At 44.2% G+C, this 19,009-nt stretch overlaps 8 protein-coding genes across 8 annotated transcripts; 6 read left to right on the top strand and 2 right to left on the bottom strand.

Moving 5' to 3' along the window:
• Positions 1–189: 189 nt before the first annotated feature.
• Positions 190–4,116, bottom strand: J056_004684 (Structural maintenance of chromosomes protein 1; the record flags this gene model as incomplete). Its single annotated transcript, XM_009269874.1, has 8 exons — positions 190–787; positions 836–1,167; positions 1,214–3,061; positions 3,115–3,228; positions 3,276–3,395; positions 3,447–3,683; positions 3,729–3,852; positions 3,899–4,116. The coding sequence occupies 8 exons, from the start codon at positions 4,114–4,116 to the stop codon at positions 190–192; spliced, it is 3,591 nt and encodes a 1,196-aa protein (XP_009268149.1).
• Positions 4,117–4,381: 265 nt separating this feature from the next.
• On the top strand, positions 4,382–5,734 carry J056_004683 (pH-response regulator protein palC; the record flags this gene model as incomplete). Its single annotated transcript, XM_009269873.1, has 2 exons — positions 4,382–5,485; positions 5,537–5,734. The coding sequence occupies 2 exons, from the start codon at positions 4,382–4,384 to the stop codon at positions 5,732–5,734; spliced, it is 1,302 nt and encodes a 433-aa protein (XP_009268148.1).
• Positions 5,735–5,904: 170 nt separating this feature from the next.
• On the bottom strand, positions 5,905–7,416 carry J056_004682 (Potassium voltage-gated channel protein Shal; the record flags this gene model as incomplete). The annotated part of the gene is made up of 7 exons (XM_009269872.1): positions 5,905–6,242; positions 6,291–6,439; positions 6,487–6,706; positions 6,756–6,822; positions 6,880–6,975; positions 7,022–7,256; positions 7,304–7,416. 7 exons carry the CDS (start codon positions 7,414–7,416, stop codon positions 5,905–5,907), a joined length of 1,218 nt encoding a protein of 405 aa, XP_009268147.1.
• A 290-nt stretch (positions 7,417–7,706) lies between these two features.
• On the top strand, positions 7,707–10,470 carry J056_004681 (PH domain-containing protein; the record flags this gene model as incomplete). Its single annotated transcript, XM_009269871.1, has 4 exons — positions 7,707–7,947; positions 7,996–8,268; positions 8,315–10,122; positions 10,171–10,470. The coding sequence occupies 4 exons, from the start codon at positions 7,707–7,709 to the stop codon at positions 10,468–10,470; spliced, it is 2,622 nt and encodes an 873-aa protein (XP_009268146.1).
• A 209-nt stretch (positions 10,471–10,679) lies between these two features.
• J056_004680 (uncharacterized protein) lies at positions 10,680–11,705 on the top strand (the record flags this gene model as incomplete). Its single annotated transcript, XM_009269870.1, has 4 exons — positions 10,680–11,091; positions 11,138–11,465; positions 11,513–11,593; positions 11,648–11,705. The coding sequence occupies 4 exons, from the start codon at positions 10,680–10,682 to the stop codon at positions 11,703–11,705; spliced, it is 879 nt and encodes a 292-aa protein (XP_009268145.1).
• Positions 11,706–12,015: 310 nt separating this feature from the next.
• J056_004679 (Exopolysaccharide phosphotransferase CpsY) lies at positions 12,016–14,163 on the top strand (the record flags this gene model as incomplete). Its single annotated transcript, XM_009269869.1, has 3 exons — positions 12,016–12,398; positions 12,447–14,096; positions 14,145–14,163. 3 exons carry the CDS (start codon positions 12,016–12,018, stop codon positions 14,161–14,163), a joined length of 2,052 nt encoding a protein of 683 aa, XP_009268144.1.
• A 199-nt stretch (positions 14,164–14,362) lies between these two features.
• Positions 14,363–16,201, top strand: J056_004678 (Cryptochrome-1; the record flags this gene model as incomplete). The annotated part of the gene is made up of 5 exons (XM_009269868.1): positions 14,363–14,464; positions 14,511–14,563; positions 14,605–14,752; positions 14,797–16,026; positions 16,070–16,201. The coding sequence occupies 5 exons, from the start codon at positions 14,363–14,365 to the stop codon at positions 16,199–16,201; spliced, it is 1,665 nt and encodes a 554-aa protein (XP_009268143.1).
• Positions 16,202–16,798: 597 nt separating this feature from the next.
• Positions 16,799–18,947, top strand: J056_004677 (Synembryn-A; the record flags this gene model as incomplete). The annotated part of the gene is made up of 7 exons (XM_009269867.1): positions 16,799–16,807; positions 16,857–16,932; positions 16,979–17,077; positions 17,127–17,452; positions 17,501–17,626; positions 17,680–18,681; positions 18,729–18,947. 7 exons carry the CDS (start codon positions 16,799–16,801, stop codon positions 18,945–18,947), a joined length of 1,857 nt encoding a protein of 618 aa, XP_009268142.1.
• Between the last annotated feature and the right edge of the window lie 62 nt (positions 18,948–19,009).

Below are 19,009 nucleotides of genomic sequence, written 5' to 3'. Positions count from 1 at the left end.
GCTTCTCATTAACTTGGCGCATATCAATGGGTGTAAACTGGGGAGGTAATCACCTTCCTCCGCAACTTCGAAAATGTCAGCCTTAAACAAAGAATTCTACTTCAAAAAGTCCTGAACTACTAATTGCCAATTAGAAATAATAACAAATACATTCAGTTAAAGACTTAAAGTACAGGTAAACCAGGAGGTTTAAGGCTCATCGTACTGAGTAAGATCAAGGGTGAGAACTTGACTAGAATTGATGTCACCATTCCTAAACACACCAACCAAAGCATCAGCTCTCTCATACACTCTAGAAGAGTGTGTAATGAAAATATACTGTGATTCTCGCAGATGGTTTCGGAGATACTTGGCTATTTGGGCGGCGTTTTGATTGTCTAGCGCAGAGTCAACCTCGTCAAGAACAAAGAACGGAGACGGTTTGTACGTCTGTATGGCGAAAAGCAGAGCCATTGCTGCAATTGTCTTCTCACCACCGGATAGCTGGTACATATCTCTAAATGGTTTGCCTGGTGGCATCGCATGATACTTCAAACCAGCATTATATGGTTCGTCTTCATCTTCTAGCGACAAATATGCAGTACCACCAGTTGGATTGGCACGCGAAGTGGTCAATTCCTTGTAGACGACATCTATACTACTGCTTAGATGATCGAAAGCCTGCATGAATAACTCTTGTCGGGAAGCTTTCGCGTCTTGGTATGCATCTCTAGCTTGCTTTGTTTCTTTTCGAGCATGTTCAAATACTTTCTCAGTTTCACTTAGCCTCTTTTTCATATCAGATAAACTATCTTAGTGTCAGTCAATGCGTGATATGGATATTTAAATTTCTCACCGATCACTGGCTTTGAGGTTGGGAGCCATTCTATCAATTTCCTCACTCATCTGAGCAATTTCTTGTTGGTACTTTAACTCAGCTTCCTCTGTCAATTCGTCCTCGTCCTCTACACCATCGAAATTGACTTCGATGCCATAGTCTTCGATCTGGACTGCACGCTGCGTAGCATCTTCGTCATCGTCGACATCCATTGGCTCAATCTCCTTCAAGTCAGCATCCAATGGTACATCATCCAAGCTACCAGCGACAAGATCCAGTGGCAATTCGTCTACTTTACATTTACGGTAGATGGAGAACCGTTCACTTGCCAGCATCCTAATGTTGTCGTTCTAGAGAAAGTTAGTGAATGCATTCCCGAATAATGAAAAGACTAACATTGTTTGCAATGTCTTTAAAAGCACCGTCATATTGGCGCTCTGCCTTATGTGAGTTACGCCTGACACTGTCAACGTTTTCTGCAATACTCTGCTCACTCTCTCTCAGTTCATTGAGAAGAGCTTCATTTGTGGCGATTGTGTTTTTGATCTCATCTACTATCTCTTGGAGCGATCTCTTCTCACTTTCAAATGTCGCAAGATTCTGCCTATCACTATCCAGCTTATTTTGAAGACGTTCAAGACGCGTGCTAGACGTCTTGAGCTGTTCTTCTTCAAAGCGGAGCAGATTGTTGAGCTTGGCTATTTGCGTTTCGAATTTTACTCTAGCCTCGCTTTCTGCAGCGGCCACACGACCTTCTCGGTCTTCGTATTCACGAATGTTCTCTATTCCAATTCTTGCACAGAACGGCTCAAACACTCCATCTTCAGCTCTATGGACTATAGCGAGTACATCATCCAGTTCACGTTTGAGTGCATCGTATGAAGAACGCATAGTGTCCAACTCCATTGACTTTTCTGAATGATTGAGTTCAGCAACTTTTAATTCCTTTTGAGTACCATCTAAACGACTAACACCTCCATCAAAGCTGTCTTTAGAGTTGTGCTCATCATTTTCACATTTCCTGACGTTCTGCACAAGTTCCTCGTCCACTTTAGGCTGAGGACGCTTATTCCTCAATGCCTTCAGCTGGATTACAAGTTCATCTCTCCTGCGCATCATTTGGTCGTATTGAGCTTGGTCAAACCGTTTACCAGAATCTCTAGCGCCCTGACCACCTGTTATCAGACCTGACCTATGAATAATCGTGCCATCCAGGGTGACTGCCTTAACATCTTGATGTTTGTCGTAAACCAAATCTCTCGCAATGGTCATATCGTCGCAAATGAGAGAGCTACCTGCTGCAAAATGAACAGCCTTCTCGTAAATGTTGTCATACTTCAAGACGTCCACTGTCAATCTCGCCCCAGATGACAAAGTTCTGAGTCGCTCTTGTACTGGCTTGACTTGAAGAGAGTCTAGTGGAAGGTATGTAGCGCTTCCAACTCTTTGAGCCTTCATGTACTCGATACATTGAATAGCGGTAGCTTCATCGTCAACAACTATTGATTCTACGTTCCTTCCTAATGCCGTCACAACAGCCGTGGAGTATTTTGACTGAGTTGGTTGACATAAATCTACCAATTTTCCTCTAACACCTGGAAACATCCTTTTCAGGGTCATGAGTACGTCTTTGAATTTGTTATCGCGTTCTGTCTGTCTGAGATCGTGGCTAGCGCTGGAAAGTTGACCGAGAAGTGCGTGCAACTTTTCATTCTTTTCAGTTTCGAGTTGACCAATCTTGTTCCTCTCATTAAGTAAATTGTCATACCTTTGCTTGGCTTCTTGCAAATTGCTTTGAGCAGTCTGAAATCCATCTCGAGTATCTTCCACATTAGCAGCATTTCGGCGTTCATCAAGCTTTAGTTTCTCATGCTTAGCTTCGGCTTCACTGAGACGTGATTTGGCTGCATTCAACGAAGACTTTGACGTTTTTTCATTACGTCCAAGCTCCTCAACTTGCTGACGAGCTTCTGGTGCGAGTGACATTGCCTGCAATTTCAGCTGCCTGTACTCATTCAAATCCTCATCAGATAAATTAACACCGCGCTGTTCGCTTAGTTTTCTAGCTTCGGCTTGTGCACGACCGGCAGCCTTTTCAATCTTATCCACATCTACCTTGTACCTATTTACACACTCCTGCAATTCTTCTACTTCAGCTTGGAGACGGGAGGCATTTGTTTCTGATGTTCTAAGCTTTGTACGAGCATGACTGATTCGAGCATCAAGGGCAACAATGTTTGGAGTCTAATTAACTCTTGCGTCAGCGGATTGTGCAACTTTGGCATTTTCTCACCTACCTTGTTATCGATGTCACGCTGGCTAGATTTGATGGTGTTTTCGCATTTGATTGTCTTATTGTGAGCTTCCGCTTTTTCTTTTGAAGCTCTTTTAAGCTCTCTTTTGGCTCCATCCTAGAGAATGGCGTTAGTGCGGGTGCTGATATAGTACAGTGACTAACTTGTTGTTGTTGTAGATCTTGCAAATGATCTCGCTTAGAGGTGATGGCATCGGTATTAGTGGTTATTTGTGCTTCTATGTGGTATAATTTCATCAACAGTAGCCTAATTATCAAGTTGTTCTGGATTGCACGTGAGAACTAATCGAAGAGATCCTCAATCCTTAAGCCTACCCTGTTGTCCTTCATATCCTCGAAACGCTTGAGCTCAGATGTTTGCTCCTTAAATTGTTTAATTTCACCATTCAAAACGCGTCTCTTCAAACCTTGAGCAACAGATGTTTCGTTTGCACGCTCCTGGGCACCCCTAGTCTCTTCATAACGCTCTTTGAACTCTATCGAGCCTGATATTTGATCAATGAGTTTCGACAACTGCGAAGATGACTGCGTCGCGACTGCCTCAACGTCTCCCTATAGAGGATTAGCTGTGTAATAACTCGCAATCTCCACACACACCTGGAAGACTAGAAAGTTCTTTGACTTTACGAGGATGTTCTCTTTAACGAGTGCTTGATTGTAGTCTGCATAACTGATAGCTCTGCCGTTGAGCCTGTATTCTGAAGAACCAGAGATTGTTATACTTGAAAGCAGATAAGCTGAATAGCTTTATAATATTCCACACCCACGTTCTCTCAAACTTGAGTTCGCGTCCAGAAGTGCTCGTGTATTGAGCCAAAACGGAGGCTTTTTGAGCAGAATAGTAATCGCTCTGACCTTCCTGAGTCTGATCAACCTGATCGCCGTCTTCCAAGCCCACTCTCCTGCCACGATAAATGAGATCTCTAATGTTCGAACCACGGAGATGAGCAGATTTCACGCCGAGGACGAAAGAGATGGCATCCATGAGATTAGATTTGCCCTGCGTAAACACGTAAACTGTGTGGAATTGTCCCAAATGGCAGTATACTCACCCCGCCATTTGAGCCGATAACGCACGAGAAAGGGCTGAATGGACCAATCTTGTGTCTGCCTTTGTAAGATTTAAAGTCATACACTTCGATCCATTCGAGTGGCCTGTGTTGCGTCAGTTGCGTATTTTGTCTAATCGCGCGTATTTACATCTTGGACGTGTAAGTGAGAAACGCGTTGTTCAATACGCCCATCACATCATGATTAGATTACAATATCCAACGACTCAATCAATCTGGTTCAGTAAAATGTTCACGTCTACAACTTCTGCAGATTACTCCTCTCGTGCCTCGGAATCCACGGCCAAGCGTGCGCATATCTACTCAGCACTCAAGTCAGATAAGAGGGATCATCTTTCATTGGTTTCATCCGTATTGGACTATTTGCCTCATGTCCTTTCACTTGAAAGAGCAGCTCTTAATGATTCGATTGTTGCTATATCCGACGAGTCCTTCGTATGGACTGTGCCTTCACAGCTATCGGCTAAAGGCAAATCGAGTTCATCAAGCAGCCTCACATTCGAAACTATACACGTATTGCATGTGTATGCTTTAGCTCTGTTTAATCACGCCCAAGGCTTGGCAGAAAACATTGGATCATATGACTCTATACCGACATTACCAGAAAGCAGCAGAAAAGAAGGTGATAATGTGCTTCAAACCGCTATTGGGTTTCTCAACACTTCAGCTGGTGTGTTTAGATACATTTCAGACACCGCCATCGATAGGTACGAGGGTGCTCGTGACGCAGACACGCCAATACTCAATAGAGAGTATAACAGCGGTCTTTCTAAGCTCAGCTTGGCTGTCTCACAATCGCTAGCTATTAGGAAACTGATGTCACCTCTGCACGCTTACACGCTTCACAACCCCGGACCACCGATACCAAAGACACACCCATCTCCTCAAATTCTGCTCAAACTGCACCTAGATACGTCATCTCTGTTTAATGCCTCGAGAGTCATGCTGAAAAGCTCTATCAAATCCACTCTGCGCGTTCAGCATGTCGACTTACCCGCAGATCTCAAAGCTTATATGAAGAGAAGAGATATATTTCATGCCGGAGTGGCAAAAAAATGGCTCGGTATCGACGCTGCAAATAACGGTAATACTGGTTTTGCTATAGCGTGGCTTAAGACTGCTTCTGAGCAACTCACCGAGAGTGTTTCCTCAAGTCCGTCAGAGAGGCTTAAAATATTGAGCAGGAGCACTCGAAAGGCTCGCGATGAACGCAAAAATGAATTAGACATCGAGCTTGGTTCTATAGATACCTTTCTCAAAGCCTACAAACAGCTGAATGACACTGTATGCATATGGAATTGCAATGCGTTGCCAAAAATCTGACCAAGACCTCAGGTTCATTTTCAAATCATACCCTCATCACAATCATTGACATCTCAAATCCCTAGTGGAAGGTCTCTCGTGGCCCCAACGCCGTATAGTCCTCCCCAGATAGCGTGGATGTTGAAAGATACACCAGAACATGATGACACTTCTATGGCATCTACAACGCCAAACAAAAACAACTACGCTTTAAAAGGAAAATATTTCTAGATGTTGAGTAATTCAACGGGATTGGGTATCAATGCTATCATGATCCTGTCTAGAACTTGCGTTACTTTTGTAACGTTAGTTGAGAGTTAAGATACATATTACTATATTGCAAATTGCAAATTACAAATTTATCCGAATCAAAACAGCAAGATCAGCAAGGTGGAATAGAACTAAATCTGCCGCTGCGACAGAGCATCCATGAGAATTCTGATATCGCGAGACTGCTGATTTATTGCTAGTCTGAGTGACTTTACTTCATCAACAACATTCGATTCATTACTCATTGTGCTTGTACTAGCTAAATAATTCTCTTCAGTTTGTGTATTATGCCTGTTGTCCATATTAGGTCTGAGTGCTGTATTGTCGGAACTACCATAAGGTTGGCGCGAGTCGAAAATTGGTTCTGGCTCAGATGGAATATCGAAACCTGCTGCTGTTGGAACAGCTGTGTAATTGCGTTTCTTAGGTATTGTCTCTGTGTTATGGTGTGATGTGACAGTGTCCCATACTAGTTTGCTGTGTCAGTGTTGTATTTAGACGTACAGTAACCACCAACCAATCGAGAAGTTCCTCCCCAAGACAAAAGAAGGTAAAGCAATCAGCAGTAACCCAAACACAAGCAAAGGTAGAGTAATTAATCTTCCTATCGTAGTCGTTGGCGTAACTTCACCATAACCGACTGTGGAAATGGTGACCAGAACAAACCTAAAGGATGATTTTAGCTGGTTCTCAAATAGAAATAAGCACCTTACCAAGCTGCAGCAGGTATACTTTCAAAAGAAGAAGGCTGGCCGTCGCTATTCATGAATTGTTCAAGATTTGCGTCCCAGCTTCCACGTTCAATAAAGTATAAAAAGGTAGCGAATAATGCGACGAGGGTACAGACCAGGAAAGACAGTGCAATGAGTGCATCTGCAGATCTCTTGAAAGATAGCACCATCACTTCAATGGTGAGTAACAGTTTACTCGAGTCTGAAGCAGAGATTAGGCTCTCAACAACGGTCAGGGAAGATGAACATACATCTGAAGGCTCTGAAGACTCTGAGTAGTCGAAACGTCCGCAGTATCGAAAAATGGAAGAAGTTGGACTTTGTGGTAAGGCGTCAGCTGTGAGACAAGTAAGACATTTGGACAATTGAACATACTGCGTCGGTTTGTATAGCAACTTCAATGTAGTAAGGAAGAATAGAAGCGAGATCTATAAGAGCAAAAAAGGATTTTGACCATCTCCAGAGCATTGACTTGAGTAGGGTTAGCGGCGAGATAACCGAAGAGAATAAGACGGACCCAAGAATCAGAGTGAGCAGCGATTCTAGCAAAGTACTCAATTGTGAAAATTACGACGATAGCAGTCTCAAAACCGAACCAAATGCGCGAATCTATCGCTCTGAAGCTGGGTATAGTCTCGAGAATGGTGAGAAGGGCAGCGATAACGATGAGAAGAGTGACACATATGTGTATTGTGAAAGCGCCTTGTGAGCTTGTAGGTTCTTGTAAGAGCTGGTATAAGTTCTTCTTCCAACTAAGTGGGAGTTAGCGAATAGCAAGGGAGAAAAAGGAGAAAGATACTTTGAGCGAATCCCATTGGATTCAGAGGGATCAGGTTCACCCCAGAACGTGGACCAGTCGCTGACATGCTCGCGATCTTTGTCGGCGTCGTCGTCGGTGCTAAGATGATGCATCTCGTGGCCTAGAAGCTGCTCGTCGTCAACAATTTCCCGAGATTTTCCCTTATTTCTGTGATGTTTGAGATTTATAACTTATTTTTTTTAAAAAACAAAATATCTCACCTCGTCATTGCGATTAACGATTAACCAGGGAAGCGTTTCAATCCTCAACGACGATTCGCCGATATAAATTGGTAAGTGGGATAATGGAAGGGATTTGGATTGGAATTGTTGACATGAATAACCAAGAATTCGGTTAGACTGGCACGCGATATACACGCCACAGCTATTGAATAACTACGTTGATGAAGAATCTGTTCAAGAAGCGTACGCAGCAGCAGAATCAGCAATCTACAGACAATAAGGAGGAGATTGAGCAGCACCAGCATCACATCGCTTCTGCAGTTAGAGCAGCTCTCATTCCGCCGAAACGAGGATCCCTATACAACAATCTGGGTGGAATGAATAGCGATACGAGTCCAATAATCCCAGTCGATCAATCAAATAAGAACAGCAGCAATGAGAATGTTAATGTTTCCTCAAAGGGTGCGTTCGCTCTGCCTATCCACACTCGCACGCTAACTTATTCCCTAGCCGATAAGCACGCTTCCAATTTTAGTTCACAGCCTTCCAATAGCCCTAGGATCAGCGATGTTGAGCATCACGAGCAGCACCACGAGCAGCACAGCGATACTGAGGTGCCCCACGGTGTCCCACATACCGATCACCCGCCAAACTACAGCGAAGAGCTCGAGTCGGAGCAGCCACAGCCACAGAATAACCAAGAAAGCATCCGTGAACAACCCTTGTCACCTGAAAATGATGTTTTGGCTCCCCCAGATTTATCCACTTTCTCGCCTATACCAAGTGAGCTATTACTTTATGTCATAGCGCTTCACTAAATAAATCACAGGAGTTTCCACGCCTAAAGGTCTCAGTCTTCCCACTTTCTCTCCCTTCAATCCTTTAGCGCAGCCTCCACCGCCGATTCGTGATCAGTTCATCAGTCACGCGACTCCTCCAACTTCGCCAAGAGACGTCCGTAGAGCTGCTCGGCAACTCCCCACGCTCGCCCGTGGCTCAGCTGATCCTTCAAAGCCCCCTTCATCTACTGTGCAAGCTTCGCAGAGCCACGAGAACGCCGAAACTGCCGAAGCTTCCGAACTTGAGGATATCGACAGTGAAGATAGCTTTGAGGATGACGACGGCGAAGACGAGCAAGTAGAACAATATAGGCGACCAAGTGCTCCACATGCACCAACGACCGATTACTTTAGCCTGCCGCCTTCAAATGCTCTCGTGCCCCCACAAACACCTCGTGCCATTCCAATATCCCCAGGTGCCAATGGCACTCCAGGAAAATCATCCTCCGTGCTGCCACCAAAGTTGAATCAGCGAACTGCATCCTCAGTCACCGTTCAGCAGAGATCAAGGCAAAACACTCAAAGTACTCTAGACGATGCTCGCCCATCAGAGGACTCTGCCAAAGAAGGCTCACGGTCACCAGAGGCATTGCGAAGATTAACGAGTTCAATCATGCTGACCAGCGTCGACTCGTCTCCACCACCACCGCAACCAAAGCAACCTTTACAACCTACACAACCCACCCAAACTAGTATACCAAACCGGACAACGTCTCACAAAGACGTCACTCAACTTAACAAGGATGTTATTGATGAAGCTCCATCGCTCGCAGTAGCAAGTACCAAAACCTGCGGCAGGCAAATGTCTCGGTCACTTACAGACCTATCCTCCTTTCAATCGCCTCAAGTGATCGAGGGATTAGGAGTAGGGCTGAACTCTCCGCTGAATGGCGAGAAAGACATTACTCTCAAAGGAAAGGAAAGAGCCCAAGTACCATCCAGTCCAGTTGTTGAGGTCGACGATTTGGTTCAGAGTAGTTCAAGTACGCGCGAGATTGGCGTCGGTACTAGCCCACCAACGTCACCTGCAACAGCACACTCGGCTCAGATGGAGCAAGAGCGTCGTAATTGGAAGGAGATATTCAATAGCACGCCACTCAGTCCACCTCCCCCAATTACACCGTTGCCCGCCCATGGAACACCTAACGCAGCCAAGAGGAGATTGTCGCTTCCAAATATGATGGTGGCACCTCCACAGTACGACGAGGTTGCATTACGTGAGACAATTTTTGGTGGAATAAGGAGGATAATAAGACCTCGCGAGGAAGAGGGCAGAGAGAAGCTACCGAAATATAAGTGTGGTATACATATTGAAGGACTAATGCCACGCAAGATGGAGTTTACGTCACCTGGCAACCAAGCGAGAGACAGGACATGGAGGAGAGTCTACGTGGTATTACATGGTACGGTATTGAAAATATACAAAGCAGACAAATGGGATCACGGTCGTGCACTGCTTTCTTCAGAAATTAACGATCTTAATGAAGCAGATGTTGAAAGTGCTTATGTACATGAACCACCTCCGGCAGATGCCCCTATTCCTCCAGTACCTGCGCTACCACAACTTCTTGCGCAAAGACCATCATTCCAAAATCATATAAATGCACCTGCGAATAACGTCAAGTATGCACCAACTTTACTGCGGAAATATTCGTTACAAAATGCCGAAAGCGGCCTTGCAGCAGACTATGTCAAGCGACGGAATGTTATTAGAGTTCGTTTGCTGTCTGACAAGGGTGTCAAGGAGCAATTTCTTATACAGGCATACGACCAGTCATCAGTGATAGACTGGATTGAGGTGGGTATATAGTATATGAAAAGATATAAATCTAACGTATACAAAAAGGCACTACAAGCATCTACCAATGTATCAGTAGATTTGGACCATCGTCCAATGCCGAAGCTCACTACACTGCCAAGACGGAGAAGAAGGAGGAGAGTGAGACAGGAAGACCTTTCTAGCGCAAACACAGATGCTATGGAAATAGCCCAAACTGAAGCAGCTATACAAGCCTCTATGAGACATAGCAATCAAATATCGGACGACGTGTCTACACGTTCAGGAGGCGTTCGAGCCAATTTACGGAACAGCATACGTAGAAATGCTTCTCATTTGAGGAGTTCAACGTCTGTAAATAATCTTTAATTTTACTTGATTTACTTGTATCAGAATGACACATTGATTTAACATGAACACGCTATCACGTGTAATGTAGAAATAAACACAATGAAATTGACAGTCTTGGCAAATTTAGACGCTCGCTTCAAGCGGTTCGCGGATAGCGTGAGGCGGGGAAGAGTGAGAGTGATGTCATCCACACGGATATGAATTCCACTTGTTTCAAACCAACAACGATGAGCTACAGTCTACTTGAATTGCCGTCAGAGATATTGCTGTTGTTGCCAGAGTATCTAGACCCAGCCTCGTTGGACATGCTATCGCAGAGTTGCAGTACGCTGCGGGAGCTATTCGACGACAACTTGAGCTGGAAAGCTGTGTCAGCCAATGCAAGAATAGGCAGACCAGACAGATCAAGATCGAGGAGCAGGTCGCGCTCAGTGCACAGAAATGGCGTGAGAGATACATTCCAAAGCATTGGCAAGAGAGCAGCCAGTGAGGAGCGAAGCAGAGGCAGAAGAGGACCGATCAATTGGAAAACACAGTCATCCAGTGAGGAAGATGACGTTCTGGAAGAGGTGGATGCAGAAATGGCCCATATGCAAGTCGAGCATCCTGAAGAGGCTGTCGATATGGTCAGACCGCTTAGTGAGTTTGAATTACTCCCTCGCCTCATAATGTTAAATTAGTACAGGGAATTCTAGCAGGTCTCTAAGACAAGAATCCAACTCAAGATCACGTAGCAGGAGTCGTTCACGCAGCAAAGTGAGGACAGTAAAAGCACACCCTTCACTCGCCGCACTCTGGTTCAATAGGTCGTGCACAACGCTCGACAGCGTGGAGGTTATTCTGCCAGACAATGTTTATCGGGAAAAACTAGTAGACCATCCTCAGACGTACTACTGTATGGCGACAGAACCTCCTCAGCATAAACTCGACCTTCACGTAGGCGATCACGTCAGCAGAGTTGAGAACGACGAGGGAATTACAGTTTGTGATGTTGTTGATGAGACATTGAATACGTGGGTTAGGACGCTCGTTCGTTTGTTTCACTAATTGACGCGTCCAGTATCAACTACATTATAATGAATGCTGGCGTGAGCGAAGACGGCGAGGTCGACCCGGCAACGACTCTAGTGATTGATGGAAGGTGGGCTCATGCACCTGGCATTTGCGAGGAATGTGACTGACATCTTCTCCATAGACTCAAATGTATCCAGTTCGTTGATCCGGCTACTCTGGAATGTGTTTTTGAGTTGTAATTGTATTGTAAATTGTAGCTGAAAATTTGACTAAGGTTGAAAATCAAGCTGGTGTATTTCTTTTTCTGAAGTGCATAATGCCTTAAAGCAGCTCTACAAAAGCTTTCTTCCTAATTTTTGCGCTCGGAAAATTAAACATATAGAGCTGGATGTGATGTTATAAACACAAATTGATATAGATAATAATTTAGATATTCAAGCACTTACATGCACACGCAATTACAAAGCGGCAACGTCAATAAATTTTGACTTGGTCTAAGCAGTCGATCTCGCTGTGGCCGACTTTTGATCTATGCAGTGAGCAGCTGAGATGGTCTTCAGTAAATTCAGGCATAATGGATACTTGCCGCTGCCTATAACACAAGCAAGCGTGAAGAACAATGCCACCAAGTTACTCGCCATTCCTGTCCTGTTGCTCCTGTTGATTGTATACACATACAAAGGGAATGGCGAGGTTAAAGAGATATACAAATTGATCGTTGTTGGACAGGATGAGAGCCACGAGGTATTTTCCAGCTCAAATCCTCCAAATTCTGCCTCTAGAGCTGTACGACCTATCAAGTTTCATCAAGCGTTGCCAGATCTCTGCGTGGACGAGTGGATTGGGGCTGGAATTTGGGGGGAGCATTGCAAAGACGTTGATATTAAGAAATTTAGCACTATCGATCCTGTCTTCCCCTGGGTCAACGGAAGGTAAGCGTTTCGATTGAGCGATCAATCACATTCCTAACAAATTGACAGCGATCCCGTGCAGATCTCTGCCTTGCAAGCATTCTCTGATCAGAAAGTTGATAGCCAGCACCGCTATCAAGAACACGATGAACTTAGATACGCACTCAGATCAATCGAACGCTCAGTTGGACAGAATGTTGGACAGTATCATATTCTTGCTTCCTCGTACGACTCACCGGAAGGTGGTAACCAGATTGCACAGCATCCGTTTTGGTTGAACGATCATGAAAAGGTTGAAATGCACCATCACTTCAACTTCTTCCGGCGTATGCCTACGATTCCCGAGTCTCAATCATTAACAGAAGATCAGCTGAATAATCTCAATGCTGAATGGAGGGCCGCCTCACTTCCAACTTTCAACTCATTTGCTATAGAAGGTCAAATGCACAACATAGACGCCCAATCAGACACTATAGTTTACCACAACGATGACTTTTTTACACTTAAGAATAACGAGGTCAGCGACTACTACTCCCCACTTCACGGTCCAGTTCTGCGTAGTTTAAGTTACAGTATGTACGTTCCACAAGAAAAGCCTCTAGGATCACGGAATGGCGAAGGTGTCGCTATTGCTAGATCGTCTTGGGTTCTGGGAAGACGGTTCGGTATGAGGTGGAGACCCTATATCGCACATCACGCTCGCAGTCTGTCGCTGCCCATCCTCAATGAGGCTGCCATAATGTTTGACAACTCATTCAACAACGTCACATTAGCACGATTCAGAAATACAAAAGATGCTCCTTGGGCTATCCAATCCTTCTTTTTTGCTTCATGGTTCATAACTGAGCGACATCGTGAGGCTCTGCTGTGGTCATGGATAGTAGGAAAATGGGGCGCTTCCAATCAAGTAATCGACACAGATAAAATGTGGAGTGAACTCACAGGCGGTGAGTCGTTGAAGCACCAAGTTTACGTTCCACATAGAGTGACGGTTGAGGATGAAGAGCTCGAAAAAACTCTGAATAATGCACATATACCCAAACCACTCAACACCGAGTATGCATTTTCAAGTATGGATGGCTATGGTCCTGGTTATCTTCGACAAATATGGCATAGATTGCTCAGTCGCCATGGGTGGCCTGATTTGAGAGATGATAAACGGTTGAAAGCTTGCACAATTACAAAAGAGCAATGCTTCAAGCAAGGAAGTACAGCCGAAGAGTTGTTTAAGCATATTGCATTCGAACAATATGGTGATTGCGGTGATTGCAGTAAGTACTTTCGGAATATCCCGATGCAGCTGACAGAAGGGTTAGTAATCACTCAGTTAATCTCACAAGGAGGTAGCAAAGGTTTGGAAATCTTTCTACCACCTAAAGACAGCCTTAAACAGTTTAGTGGGGTTCCAAATCTTCCACTGAACGACGACTGGCACGACGCTGATTTTAAATTGAACACTGTCTTAGACGGGGAAACGTCACCCAGGTCATTTGCAGCAAGGCTGATAATGAGATACAACCACGTATTTGGTGAAACGCCGTCACAGTTCACGAAAGTGTACAATCCATCTCAACTAAAACAGCAACTTGATATGGCAGATACACACCAAGATACCACATTTATCTGCCTTAATGATGACGTCAAGAAGGAGAAAGACATACCCGCAATCAATGAATTGATGGGCAATTGGTTTACTTCTCGTTGGCCCGAACCTGAAGAGTGGGAGAGAGTTTGAAGACCTTTACAATCTAAAAACTACCTGCATAGTAACCCAATATACGATTAAACTTGCGATAATTCTTATTAGACAACCTAAAAGCGTGATCATTAGTGATCATTACCTAGAATAACTTAATTAGACGGACACTTAGCAAAAATCAGCATTTTCAAATACATTGTCATAAATATACTTTGAATGTCATAACGTAATCTATTTGATTCTCAGCTAAGATTATCTTCCTTCACTCACCACTCACGCCACACTAATGCCAGCACGCGTATTACACTGGTTTAGAACTGACTTGAGGTTGCACGATGCACCTGCGCTTCTAAAAGGATTGGAACTCAAGCCTGAGGTGTTCTTCCCCGTAGGTTTAGGTTTTATCGGTACTTTTCGTCCCTGATTGAGTAAAGGTATGGACCTGGGATCCCTACTTCAACTTTGAATGCCCAGTTGGTCCAAATAGGTAGGCCAACTCTCATCTCGCTGCTCCATCTCACTCAGCAGATACAAATTCCTGACCGAGTCCATGAAAGAGATAGACAAAAAACTGAGCAAGATGGGCAACAAGCTTCACGTGTTTAGAGCTGCCCCAGCCGACCTATTCCCTGTGCTATTCAAGCAGTGGAATATCACACACCTTGTTTATGAAAAAGTGGGTATCTATGACGTCAGTCAAACGCGCCCTGACAGCTGCAGGATCCAGCGCCATACGCGATCGAGCGCGACGAAAGTATCAAGAAACTAGCAAAAGATGCAAACGTGGAAGTTTTAGATATCACTGGACACACACTTTACGATATCGACGCCATCGTTGAAAAGCAGAAGGGTAAGACAATTACATCTGCAACGGCTTTCAAAGCCGCGGCTAAGGATATGAAAATCGAGCGTCCCCTTCAAGCACCAAAAGATGTGCCAAAAGCAGATGATCTCAAGTTGGATGCAATTAAAAAGGAAGTTAAAAAGGTAAAGTCAGATCATGACGTCAACGAAGAGCATCGCAAGGGCAAGATGACGGCTTACGACTCAGTTACAGGCCCAAAAGACTCACTGGAACCACCTTCTCTGGAAGAGTTGGGTCTGGATTCAGAGGATGCAACTACGCAGATTCCTGGTGGTGAAGATGAGGCACTTAGACGTCTTGACAAGTGGATCAAAGATAAGGACGCAACAGCTACATTCCGCAAGCCTCAAACATCTCCCTCAGAGTACGATCCTCCGGCCACTACACAATTGTCGCCCTATATAAAGTTCGGCGCGTTGGGTGTGCGTGAGTTCTACTGGAGGGTCGTTGATCTGATGGAGAACTATGATGGCGAAACTAGCTCCGAGCCTGAAAATCTTCCAGGACAACTTATCTTTAGAGAGATGTATTTCGCAGCTCAACTGGGCATTGGAAAGCCTTTCGGACAGATAAGAGGGAATAAAATATGCAGAGTCATAGACTGGAAGCTCTGCAACGCTTATGACGAGGATGGTGAGAAGATTTTCCCCCGTCCAAAAGGATCGAAAGAGGACGAGGAAGCTCTCGAGAAGTGGAAGCATGGCAACACAGGATTTCCATGGGTCGATGCGGCTATGCGTCAGCTCAAGCAAGAAGGCTGGATGCACCATCTCGCCAGACACTGTGTTGCGGGTTTCCTCACCCGAGGTCAATTGTATATTAGCTGGGAGAGAGGTGCTGAGGTATTTGATAGGTACTTGGTTGACCAAGACCCAGCTTCCAACGCTGGCAATTGGATGTGGTTATCTTGTTCAGCATTTTTCCACCAATACTACAGAAATTATGGTATGACGACCTTTCCCTCCAAATATGACAAGACGGGCAAATTAGTCAGGAAGTACGTACCAGAGCTGAAGGAATATCCGGACAAATATATCTACAAGCCTTGGGAAGCACCTGAAGATGTGCAGAAGAAGGCTGGATGTGTGAGTGAGCCATGCGTAGGAGGACGATCTAACACATTTTCAGAAAATCGGGAAAGACTATCCAGAGCCTATGATTGATGAGAAGGAAGCCAACAAGGAATGCATGGCAAGAATGAAAGAGCAGTACGCCAAGAAGCTTTACGGTGACAGTCTTCTCAAGCGTAAGGCCAAGTGATCTGTTGCTTGAGTGCAATTCTTGCTTTAACCTTGTATGAAAAGATGTGAAATATTCAAATAACAACTAAAAGCCTCCCAAGTTTGTAACTGCATCAGGGTGCAATGTGCAATGTGATTTTAAGAAACTTTGCATGCCATGTGAAAATCAAAACCAATAAGACATGTCCAAACATTTTATGAAGCTATTATTAGTTTCGCAAGCGTTCCTATTGGAAGAAGACACGTTCCGACATCCGCTGATTGACGTGCGCTACAGCAGAACGTCGTCGAGAGGCTACCGGGTTTTATTTGCAAGGCCTTTAGTATATTCTAATCATTTTACAACGAATATGAAACACATTCTTGAACTCCTTAGTTTCTCCGTGATCACATTGTAAAGAGAGTGGATAAACGCAAGGGCACAGCTGCTTAGCACGTACTCCTAGCGTGCAGAATATAATTTCTCTGTAGTCACAATCATGTAATTATTTTACCGCCGAAATGTGCTGCGTTGGAATTCGAGGAGCTTGTCGACCACGCAATGAAAAGGTTCAGTGGATATTTTCAGAAGGAGTTGACGAAAAGAGATCATGAAAGTTTAAATCAGCGATATCATATGGGATTCGTCGGTTCAATTACTTGTTATCGCTATGGCATTCTCACACATCCTACAGGCATCGCATTACAGATCGTTGCAGCCTATTGAGAAATCAGCATTCCAGTCAGCTGAAATATTCATTGGCTTTCTTGGTTCGTTATTCGCTCGTTGATTTCTACATATCTCACCATTTCAAAGAATACAGCGAGATAAGCTCTCAAGATAGGGATGCATTCTTAAGCCAGCTTCTTATAGATCTCAAGCCAGGCGGTGTATCTGACAAGTGGGATTTACAGAGTGAGCTCCATTGCTCCATTATTTAGGATTCTCGCTAAACCAGACGCAGCTGTACTTGCTGCCCTGAAAGTTATAAAGGTCTTAGGGCGCTCTCCCATTGGAACCACACCACTCACCACTGTTGAAGCATTAGATTGCTTATCGAGCGTGATGGAGAGGAAGTCGTTTCGTGAATCAAATACATCAACTCCCTCCCTCACTAGCAGATTACAATCCCATCGTCCATCCTACATTTCATCGTCTGACCCATTGTGTCAATCTGAAGCCCAATTGGAAGTCTTGACTACAATTGCAAACACGTTATTGCTCCACGATGAAGCGAGATCTAATGTCGTTGAAACGCGTGCGCCAATTCTAGCATTTCAAGCTTTAAAGGTTAGTTGCTTTTTTCCATCCTCTCCTTTCTCAAATCCCCTTAATCAGGCACAGCAAAATACTTCCGATATTCACTTTGTTGCAGCGAGATGTCTTTTTCTCTGTACACTTAAGCCACATCCAATTGTTTACAAGTTAGTGCATGAGGAGAATCTCGTGGATGTAATACACGCGGTAAGAAAAGTTTTTGCTCATCATATTGTCACAACTGACGCTATATCAACCAGCGTCTACTGCAATATACCCCATATATTCTTCCTTCACAAAAATCTATTAGCATACCGATACGGTCAAAAGAACTGATCACAGACATGTTCAAACTTTTCTTCAACATCACGCTGCACCACAAGACAATTCAACAAGATTCAATTTTAGGAGAAAATTGGGATGAAAAGTTCAACAAGTTACTACAACCTACTCTTCAGCTCTTTATGGATTTAAGTGCTAGTACAAATAGTGTCAACACGATTTCGCCTATGCCTCAACCAATTCCTCAACTAATACACGCCCTACTTTGCTTCCCATTTAAGCCATTCACTCAGCTTTGGTCCAACCCTAATTCAAACTCGATCTTTTCTCCTACAGCTGCTATTAATCGATTGTCTAAGACAATTTCACGCGCTTCGGTAGCGCAGAGCGATCCTTCCAGGCTGAACTGTGATAATATGGACACCTTCCCTTTCTTGAGTAGATTATTAGAACTCCTCAACACGGTTTTGTCAACATTTTGGCCCTCAAGCAGTTTAGAGGGTGGTGAGAGTATTGATAGTACTCAAGCCAAGACCAAAGCAGCAAGTTTGGGATTAAACCTCGAGGAAACACTTGCGCCACTTGTCATGCTTTTGCGGAAGCTTGTTGTTGAAGACCAGCGTAACGCCGGCGGCTTTAAAGGATCACTTCGACAGACTCTAGGTATGGACGATATAGATCGATCAGTGAAAGCCGAACAGAGAGGTGATCTTTTAGGTGTACTTGTTAGATTCTTGACAAGCTCACTATTCTCCACAATCAAAAATACTGTTGGTGAATTGATCTTTGCTCTCTGCGATAGCGATCCTTCGCAGATGTCTTCAACTATTGGATTTGGAAACGCAGCAGGATTCCTTTTTTCAAAAGGCATGCTCAGTGCTGGTGCTGGTGATCCTGCTGAAAATGGAGTGAACCCTGTTACTGGAGCTTATGAAGAAGATCGTACAGGTGGCCCAGAGGAAATGACCGAGGAGGAGAAGGTAAGCTTAGTTTATAAATATGAAACTAAACTAACATGCCTCTGAAGGAAGCGGAAGCGGAGAAACTGTTTGACGCGTTTGATAGACTGAATAGCAATGGAATTATTAAGACATCTAACCCTATGCAAGATCCAAAGAATCAACCAAGATTTCAAGAAATAGAAGAGGAAGATCTAGACAATCTCAATAGGGAGGATGAGGAGGACGAGAAACACGTCGAGGAAATGATGATGAAATATAAATCTCGTCAAGACAAGTCTACGTAATTATGACAGGAATATGCAATATGTTGACCACTATACCTTTAATATAATCTTAAATTAATCTT

This window comes from Wallemia ichthyophaga (genome assembly GCF_000400465.1).
Source record: "Wallemia ichthyophaga EXF-994 unplaced genomic scaffold scaffold9, whole genome shotgun sequence".
In the NCBI taxonomy this organism is placed as follows: Eukaryota; Fungi; Basidiomycota; class Wallemiomycetes; order Wallemiales; family Wallemiaceae; genus Wallemia; species Wallemia ichthyophaga.
This window is presented reverse-complemented; position numbering and strand designations above follow the sequence as displayed.